The 9,915-nt window shown below is 41.5% G+C and overlaps 1 protein-coding gene across 5 annotated transcripts; it reads left to right on the forward strand.

Annotated features, from left to right (window-relative positions):
* Nucleotides 1–2: 2 nt before the first annotated feature.
* On the forward strand, nucleotides 3–8,243 carry LOC129122691 (cilia- and flagella- associated protein 210-like). Of its 5 annotated transcripts, none has more exons than XR_013183071.1 (7): nucleotides 3–323; nucleotides 1,084–1,240; nucleotides 2,224–2,363; nucleotides 2,658–2,850; nucleotides 3,393–3,557; nucleotides 4,245–5,254; nucleotides 7,819–8,243. XR_013183071.1 is itself a non-coding variant. In XM_077181431.1 (7 exons), the coding sequence occupies exons 1-6, from the start codon at nucleotides 226–228 to the stop codon at nucleotides 4,344–4,346; spliced, it is 855 nt and encodes a 284-aa protein (XP_077037546.1). In that variant the 5' UTR covers nucleotides 3–225; the 3' UTR covers nucleotides 4,347–4,351; nucleotides 5,058–8,243. The 5 variants fall into 5 exon arrangements, 4 of the variants coding, with proteins under 4 accessions (XP_077037546.1, XP_077037547.1, XP_054492616.2 ...); XM_077181431.1 differs by having other exon boundaries at nucleotides 4,245–4,351; nucleotides 5,058–8,243; XM_077181432.1 differs by having other exon boundaries at nucleotides 4,245–4,351; nucleotides 5,090–8,243.
* Nucleotides 8,244–9,915: the final 1,672 nt, after the last annotated feature.

Below are 9,915 nucleotides of genomic sequence, written 5' to 3' on the forward strand. Positions count from 1 at the left end.
GCGGGGCTGGGCGGGGCGCGGTGCCGCTCCATCTATCGCGACACAGCGCCCGCCGCCCACTCGGGTGCCATTCCCGCCTCGCCGCCGGAACGCTTCTGCGGCCACCGCCTTTGAGCGGGCCGGGAGAGGGAGCCCCCATTTCCCGGAAACAGAGCCGTCGGTGAGGATCCCTGCTTCTCCTTCGGCAGAGGCTCCGTCTGCACGAGGCGGCGAAGAAGGCCGGCGATGGACCGCGATGGGCCGGACGCCATTCGGCAGGAGGCAGAGGTGGAGCGTGGCCGCTACCTGAGCCGCCGCGCCGTGGCCCAGGAGCAGCTGGCGCAGTGAGTCCGGCGGCGGGGCCCGGGAGCGGGGCGAGGGGCTTTGGGTTAAAACCTCGCCATGGCAAGCCCGGCCCGGGCGGGTCCCGGCGCCACGGCCCGCCGAAAGGGGCGGCTCTTGGGCGCTAACCCGCGTTTCGTGCCCGGGGCTCCGTGACTCACTGCTTTTCAACGAGGGTTTTAGATCATCCTCACCTCGTGGTCGGACTGACCTTTCCCCATCCTCTATAATTCTGTTCTCCAGCTTCAGAAAGGTCTCTTGCTGTCAGGGGTTATGTCCATCCCAACAAGACTGGCTCAATTCTGGCACCGAGAGCAAGTGGCTTGTCTGACTGTTGCTGCTTCTCCCTCTACCTAGAAGCCTTCACACTTCCAGCTGGCATGGGCATCATGGCCATGTCTTGCACAGTGCTGTGGCACTGCTTAGAAGACTCCTTGCTGGAAAAGGCCGAGGTTGTACAGGGAGTGGGATAACAATGAAACAGGCAAATCAAATTCAATCTAACATTTGAGTCCATAAACTGTTCATGTTCACTTTTGCTAGTATTGACTTCCCTAGTGCCCTCAGACTGGAACTGAGCTTTGGCCAAAGAATTTGGCGCTCGCTTATAGAAACTTATTCTGGTTTTGATCTCTGATATTTTACTTTGAAGTACCAGGGTTTTCACTGTTAAAGTACCTATAGATGTGCATAATCTGTATCTGTTCATTATTACTTCATGCTGTCCCTAACTCATTTATGCACTTCCCTTTTCTGATTCAGAATAAAGGAGCACAAGGATCAAGCAGATCTGGCTAAGCTGGAAAAGAGAAGAGAAGGGGAACGAATACAGCAATCAAGCCAATTGTACCAACTGGAAATTCAGAGAGATAAAGAGAAGGATCAGGAGAAAAAAGTTGAATTCCAGAGGCAGCATCATGTAAGTAGTAGGAAAGCAGACAGTTCAAAATACATATTTCACCTTGACTGTGATGGTTGGACTCAGCCCACAAATAAATAGTATTGTGGGTAACAGGGTGATGACAGCTTTAGTAGCCTGGGATCAAATGGCTACCCTGCCAGTTGCAGGCCATGTCTTTCCTCTGTGCTTTTGAGAAAGACCTCTTGGAAGTTTTAATGAGGCACCTGAGCTTTAACTGGTTTACAATGGAAAAGTCTGCAAGAGTCAGCAAGGAGATTGTCCTTTACTTGAGAACTGGATTTAGGTTCCATGTACTTGCTTTGTTTTAAGTCCATTTTTCTTTGTTAGGGAGAGGGAATAGCCTGAGTATGACAATATCTTATAAACTCGATGACCTGAGTTCTGTTTTCCTGCCAATACCTGCTTGAGCAGGGAAACTGAAGTAGAGGAACTGTGATGATTCACTACCATGTGAGGGAGTAAAAAGAGAGAATTTCCACTAAAACCCTACTTGCTTTTTTTCCTTTCATACTCCTCACCCCAAGTACACAAATTTCCCCCTATTTCCCCCCCAACCTTGTATGTGCAACAAAAGCTATACATACTGCCAAGCAGTACAGTGCTATTTCTGAGTCATTACAAAATGCCTTACTTTGATGGTCTACAGACTTACTGTTCAAGCTCTTCAGAGTCTGCACCATATGAATGATAGACAGGATGGGAACAGTACAGATGGAGCCACTGGGAATGTAGAGGAGAGAATATAAAGATGCTATAAGCCCAGAGCTGCAACCACATACTAATTTTACTTTTGCTGTGGTTTGTGATAAGTAGATAATAAAAATTTTCTTTCATCTCTGGGTTTCTATCTTCTGTAAAGAACTTCTGATCTAAAGAACTCCTTATTACTGGCTAGCCTGAAGTATTTGCTAGAATTTGTTTTTAGTTCATGTTTCCAGAATCTAGTTCTACATGAAAATAAATGTTTTCCATTTAAACAGGAATATGTAGCTGAACAGAAAATATTTAAAGCTGAAGAGAAACAAAAAGAAGACAAAGATGATGATCGGATTAGGGCTTATATTAAAGGAAAAGAAATGATGGCTGATCTGACTAGAGAAAAAAATGCAGAGACTAACAGGTGAGTCCAGGGATAATTTTCAGTGATAAGATTCAAACTTGCAATTTCATTTTGTGACAAACAGTGTTTTCAGTTGTTATATCATCGAGGTCAGAACTTTGATGCAAGCAAGTTTTCTGTAATTAAAACTTGGAGTAGAAAGTGCAGAAAAAATGCCTACCAGTGCCAGTAGTTATTGGTGCTGTTGGGGTGGAGGTAGGATTGCTGGTGTTATTAGAAGCAATAGGTACCACTTGCCTCTGGTAATCTGAGCAGATGTCCTGGGATGTTACAGTAATTCATGTTCTCCTGCAGGATGACAGAGAAGGACAAGGACAAAGCTTTTGAACAATTAAATGCACAGATGAATGAGAAATTCAAGATTGAAGATGATCGTCTTGCTAGAGGAGCTGCAGAGGTAGAAGTTGAGTACCAAATAAAAAATAAAGAGAAAGAAATGAAAAAAAAGGCTGCTCTTGAATCCATTGAAGAAAACAGAGTCACTGTGGTAAGAAACGGGGGCTGTCCTTGTTCCTCTTTCTGTCATATACTTGTATGTAGGAATAGTGTTTGGAAATGCCAGTTTCTAGCACAGTCTGGAGTGAGACATACATGCACATTCTCACCAGTTGCTTTTCATTTATCATCTAGAATTTTAGAACTAAATCCTTAAGAAGGGTGCAGGCAGCATATATGGCGATCCTCTCTTCAATAAAATTAGACTGGGAAGGCTCTGTAATTTGTGCAAATTGCACTGCTTACTCCAGCTGAGGAGCCTGGCCCAATCCACAGCAGGTGACTCTGGTGCCAAGCACCAGCAGGCTTCAGCAAGTCTGCTGCCACCTTTCCTGGAGTCCCCTCTCCCTTTCCCCCTTCTGTGTTGGGCACACCTCTGCCAGGGCTGCTGAAAACCCTGGGCTTGGACACTGGCCAGTCACAGTGACCGTGCTGATCGGAGCGCTGATTCAGGGCTGCTTCTGCACGGAGATACAACTTCCAGCTTAGCAGGCCAGCTCCTTGGTTAACTCCTGTGTGTTTTGTGAACTACAGATGAATTTAAAAGAGGAAAAGAAGAGAGAGGAAAAAGAAGAGGATGAGAAGGATCGTAATCAGTGGATGACAGAAAATGATGTCTACATGGAAATGGAAAAAGCCAAGAAACAAAGACAGCGTGATGCAAACATGGAAATACAGAAATTTCAGCTCCAGCAAATGGTAAATAGAAAAATGTATACTGTCAGCCCCTTCAGAAAGAAGCACACTTCTAAATCCATAGTACTAGACCTCTTGGACAGAAGAGAAGAGGGGGGTGAGAGAGAGAGAGAAAGGTTGCTATGGGTGTGATGTACATATTTTGTTTGGTTTGGTTTTTTACCTGTGTTCACTGGAGCTGCTGATGTTGGAGAGGTGACTGACTGTATCTATGGGCCACAGGAGGCTTGTTTGTGGAGTGAGGAGGTTACTGCTGAAAACTTGACAATGCGTGATACAAATTTCAGAGGTTTATGGGCCTCCTCTTGGAGCAGTAGAACAGAAACCTCTTCCAGGTGGACTTGGCCCATATGAGTCAGGGAGGATTACTGTGAGGGCTGGTAACAAGAGATCAACAATGACAGATCACATCCTGTCCTGTCCCATTAGGACATTTTTTCAACCATGCACTGCTGTCCTCTTGTATCTTCTGGGCAGGTCACCAAAGAGCAGCAGCTAATGCTGATATTCACTCAGCTATTTAATGTACCCTTTCTGGGGAGATAAGGCAGGGGAGAGAAGTGGGGAGGGATGATAAGTGCCAAGTTTCATGCCACAGACCTTCTGTAAGCTTTTACCCTCTCTCATCTCTACAGGATGGTGATGTTGAGAACAAAGTACTAAGCTTTGTTATTCCCTTTTCTTCACCAGGCTGAAAAGCAGGCAAGAAAAGAGCAGGAAAAGCAAGCAGACTTGGACTACAATGCTCAGAGAGAGGCTGCTTTCCATCAGGATCGAGCATCTCGGAGATAAAGGCAGTGAGTAACTGAATCAGTGCCATTACTGGATGTACCTTCTATTCTATGCAAACATTAAAGGAAGGAACAAGATGCGGGCTTCCTATTGAGAACAATTGCAAGAATGGTGGAGTGGATAATCTGCAGTATTAAAAACAGTAAAAATTGGGGTGTGGGTGGATAAAGATGGTTGATGCAATGCCTTCCTGCCTCATATATGAGCCCCCAGCTTGCTCAGGACTGAGAAAACACTTGGCATTTTGCCATGACTTTTAAAGCCTGCTTTGGCCCTCAAAGCTCTGCCTGAGGGCAGGGCCAAGAACTCTCCTCAGGGCCAGCACAGACTGTTATTGTCTCGGTCAGTCCTGCTGTGGTCTGGGCAGCTGCACACTTTTTGGATAGAAGAACATGGCTGGGTGGAGCTGACTGACTCTGTACCCATGTCAATTAGCATGGCCCATTATTCTGTAATGTAAGCCAAAGCACAATAAGTAGAAATAATGAAGACTTGTTTCAAAACCTCACTTCAGATCTAAAGTAAAAGACTAACATTGCTGCACTATCAACTAAAAGTCACGTAGAGTTCTCTCCAATTATCTTGGAGTAGTTAATTTTGAAAATTACATATTACAAAAAGAGATGTGGCAATTAACTTATGAAATTGTCCCTCAGTACTTTCTTCCTTTGTTCACTAATGAAAAATTTATTTCCCTTCTCTCTGAGCCAGTGCTCATTTTATTACATCAAGCTTTTTTTCAGCAAGCAGAAAGAATGGAAACTTTTATAAAAGCCTTTTGATGGCAGAAGCTGGAGCCTTAAGAAGTATTGACTACAGCAGGAGTGGTGCTGAAACCTGCAGAGCTTGATAATGCTCCAAATGAATCCCTAAGTGCAAATTTGCACATGCTCACTACTATGCAATTGGTGAGTTCAATGGGTTTTTAGTCTACTTCCACAGCAGCAAGAAACAAGGTGGATTGCAGCCTCATTTCCTACTCAGCTTCCAGAAATGTCCTGTTCTGCAGTTCACGTACATCTACATTTGAAGTCTACAGCCTACTTCCATCAGGCTTCTACTCCTTTTACTTTGAACAGAAAACCCATCAAACCCATTAAACTCCAGTACCAGACAACAACTCTTCATTTCAGTACACCTAGAATAAAGTGGGAATTATATGTATTTTTAAAGCATGTTGGCTAAATATACATTAAATTACCTAAATGCAGCATGAAAAAAATCCAGCAGCAATCATGATCTCAATATCTCAATTTATTCTATTGACTCTGAGATGCACATACTTCGTATGCTTGTTTTAAATAACTAATTCTAATAAGTAATTTTCTGTAAAACCTCTGTAAAGCATAGTATGATGCCACTAGATCAGAATGGCCAGAGGTGGTGGAATGTTGCTGGTAAAAGGTGTCCTGTGTAAGGCAGGAGGCTGGTCTAGTTGCTCACCAGAGTCCTTCTCAGCTGCCATTTAAAGATAGGGAGATTAAAATACAGGGAGATAAACTGCAGCTGATAAGAAAAGAAACTGTTGACCTGGAAGAACCTACTCATTGAGAGGTACCTTATTTAATGCCTAGGGCCACTCTTTTGTAGTTATTAGCTGGAGTCATCCTTCCTGAAGGTATTTAGATGTGTAGATGGTGCTTTGGGACATGGATTAGCTAGTGTTGGACTTCAGTACTGGGTTAATAGCTGAACTTGATCTTAAAGGTCTCCTCCAGTCCGAATTCTATAAAGTTTTAATTAAAAGCTAGCAAATCAGAAAATGCTTTGAGAAATAATTTGACTAGTAAACTCTAATTATTGGTTTTGTTCAAAAAAGCATCCTCTCAGATATTGTTCTGCTTCAGGACATTGCAGCAGGTGGGAGTCATGATAGATATTAGCCTTGTTTGAAGACCAAGACCTTAGAAATGCAAGGCAACCCCTCAGAGGGACTGAAACTGAGACCTTAAATCCAACTGCATTTTTTCCACACTTGTGATCCAATTCTGGAAAGAGAACAGCAACTTTAGTTTGAACGTGTGTGCCTCCAGTGTCTGACATGGCACTCTCCCAACAGTATTTCAGCTCACACCTGTGTGGTGCTGGACATGTAAAAGTACTGTTCTAATGGATCTAATACAACTCCTACCTGGCAAATGGAAGAGAACAGCTCTCTAAAATGCTTAATATCCTAAGGGAATTTGAATTAACTAACTGTGCAGCTCTTTACTCTTAGGTAGTGTTCCAGGTTGGACTTACTAGGTCTGTGCAAGTTCTTTTTGCATGTCTTTGTTACCAATTAGCTCTGAGGAAGTTTGAAGAGGATACATACCTGGAAACAAATGGCCCACGAACAGAAGAGCTGGCACCATGGGACAATTAAGGATGAACATTTTCACATCCCAATACAGACTTGCTCTGTACTTCTGAAAAAGAAAAAAAATCTTTTCAAAGCTTCCTTGAAAAATGTTCCTTGTCATGTGAGGTCAAATAATTTACTGTTTTAACAGCTAAATTCTTTCAAATGTCTGTTATTAACTTAATCCTTCCTGTTACCTCTTGAATGGAAGAGTGCTGCAGCTAGTCTGTAATCTTCCTCCTTGTTCTGGCAGTGCATCCTTGTTTCTGATACTGATCTTCCTGTTCTGGAGGGTATTTTTGAGAGACAGAAAATTCACTACCTCTAAAAAGCATACAAAAATCCCCATAATCAGTGAAGGCTAAGATGGTAGAGGGAGGTAAAGGTGAGAGATTAGAGAACACCATATGAGACATTTTCTTTGGAATTATCTTAATTTTTTTTCTGTTTAGGCTAAGTTGTGGTATAGGCTTTGTTAGGCTTGTAATGTGTGAAGTCACTGCTTTCATACTACTGCACTCCCACCATTTTAACCTAAATTTCTTTTTGTTTTGGTATATCATGGCTTTTTTATTACTAGATATTTAAGTGATACATGAATGGTTCAAATCTGTCCCCTGATCTGGTAAACCAGTCTCTAGTAAGCAGTCTTAAAGCAGAGCTCTTTGTTGCTTGCTGACACTATTTTGTATAAACCAGCACAGCACTTTGTTTTTCTGTGGATTGCCTCAGCTCCAATACATTATCCAGAGAAATTAACAGTTCTGGTGGGTACTGAAGGGCTTTAACATCAGCACTGCAGGTCCAGGAAAATTCAACACTGCATCTCTGATAACATAGTAATTGCACACACACCCCCCACAATAAGTAGCATCTGGACTGACTCCTTTTCTGTGTAAAAGGAAAATAAGCAAAGATTATAAAGAAAAAGCAGCATGTACTGAAGTGTGTGTTACTGAGCAGACCAAGAAAAATCCAACAACTGGCACAATGCACAAGGGCAAAGTTTGGAACGATCTTTGGTAACACTTATTAAGTATTTCTGCATTAGTTTCAGCTACAATCTATCAGTGCATATACAATTCATAGAAACTACTCATTATACACTTAAACTGTTTCTTTTTTCTTCAGAAACATATTTTACCATTACAGAAGCATCTACAAAGGAGTAAGAAGCTAGCCACTAACTCCTTCCAAGTTCTGTGTGCCTGCAAAACCAATCAGTGCCTAAGAGCAGAAGCTAACTGTGGACCAAGTTACAAGACACGCTATTTGCTACAACCTGCCTATAACTCAAGCTCAAGAAACAAGTGCTATAGCTTGCAGCTGGACTTGAACTAGTTAACTTTATTATGGAACAAAGCAGTATTCTTTTCAGAAAGTCAAGTGGTAACAACCAAAGGTAAACTATCAGTTCATCTGTACTGTACTCCTTGAATATTCCTGGGCCTCCAGGCTCAACTCAAACCTTCTGTTTTGACTTAGAAAAAAAAATCTTACTCAACAAATAGAATTGGATACATCTGTCTGTAACAATAAAATCCATGTTGACTGTACCTTTTTTTGGTGACAGTTTTCTACTTACTTTTACTTTGGAGAATGCAATGAAAGGTAGAAACAGTACCTTGAGAAGTTGTGGCATTGTCTGAGTCTTTTAATCCTTTATGAGAGATGTCTGCAACAAGACTGCATCTAACACTCCAGCTACCCTGACTACAGGAAATGGGAAAAACACTTTCCTGTCATCTCCTAAGCACTGTGCTGCCAACCAGCCAGGCTGTGATGCTGCTGTAGGTGACTTTTTGATTAAAAGTTGCTTTTTCACTCAGTTCTAAACTGACTGTAAGCTGTGTTCATTACATTTACGTTGAGACTGAACAAACAGTTCTTCTGAAGTAAAAACTGTTCTGCTTCACATTCAGACACACACACAAAGACTTGTATTTTTTTCAAGTAAAAGACCATAGTTGGCAACAAGCAGAGTTTGCAATTGGACACTAGGCCAGCTTCATTACATAGCTGCATTTTTATATGTTACAATATAGACATAATAGACTCTCATTTGCCATTCTGTTGTAGAAATTCTTAATTGCACCGACTGTTTGACACTATCATCTAATGTAACATGGAATAAAAATCTAACTTCACATCTTCAGTGAAGTTGATCTTGGCTTAACTGAGGAGGTAATATCCTGAGATCAGATCACTCTGCCTTGTAAATCTGTACTCAAAGTATCAGCATGTCAGAAGGCTGCAGGTTGGCCAAGCACATTTACCCTGAGATGAGCTCACTTGGTCAGAGCATGGTGCTAATAATGCTGAGCTCATGGGTTTGATCCTGCATGGCCCACTCACCTAAGAGCTGACCTGATGATTCTTGTAGGACCCTTCCAACTTGGAATATCCTGTGAATTTACAAGCACAGGTTGCAAATATGACTTAGAAACGATTATTTCTCTAAATACAGAAGATGCTAATACTGCAAGAAGCACATGTGGCAGACATAGAATACACTAGTAAGCAAAAAAAGCATTTATTTCTGAGAAGTGCTTTGGTACACAACTTGTACATTTCAAATCAAGAATTCATTCTCTCAGCTTACAACTAAATAATCTTCCCTGTTACGAACTATAAATTACAAAATGTCCAAAAGACTCTGATTAATTACAAAATACTCTGCTAAATGCTACATGCACAATACTGCTGGTATAATTAATACTTATTTTAGCTGAAAGAACAAAGTTATCAGCTAGCTCCTCTTACTATTGTTTACAATTTAATATGCTGAAATTCTTTCCAATCCTTTCAACCACTCTTTCCAATAGCAGCTATGGCTAATGCCACACAGAGACTACCGTTTATAATGGGGATATGTAGCCATGTCTAACTTCCTGCCAAAAATAGCAAGTTTCCAAAAGTGCTTTACATATTGCAAAATTTAAATTCAAAATCAGGGTGCTGCATTAGTTCAGCTTATTTAGTCCTTTTAATGTCTTAGAACTTCCATGAGTACAAATATAAATTTAAAACCAATTATATGCATATTCAGCAGTTCAAGATTTCTCCTCTGAACTTATGCATACTAACTGCCCTATTAGTTTTATTTGAATAATGACTGTCTGATTAAGGAAAGATACTAACTTATTAATATTTTCACAAAATATACCTTTACCTTTATGTAGTTTTACTATCTACACTCATCACCTTTTTTTATATTTTATTACTGCT

The sequence above is a fragment of the Agelaius phoeniceus genome, chromosome 7, assembly GCF_051311805.1.
Source record: "Agelaius phoeniceus isolate bAgePho1 chromosome 7, bAgePho1.hap1, whole genome shotgun sequence".
Taxonomy (NCBI): Eukaryota; Metazoa; Chordata; class Aves; order Passeriformes; family Icteridae; genus Agelaius; species Agelaius phoeniceus.

Excerpts from the sequence above, each read along its gene's own strand:
- LOC129122691 (XM_077181430.1), top strand. The coding sequence starts at position 226 with ATGGACCGCGATGGGCCGGACGCCATTCGGCAGGAGGCAGAGGTGGAG. Across the intron at positions 2,851-3,392 it reads AAGAAAACAGAGTCACTGTG|ATGAATTTAAAAGAGGAAAA; the intron begins GTAAGAAACGGG and ends TGTGAACTACAG. Across the intron at positions 3,558-4,244 it reads AATTTCAGCTCCAGCAAATG|GCTGAAAAGCAGGCAAGAAA; the intron begins GTAAATAGAAAA and ends TTTCTTCACCAG.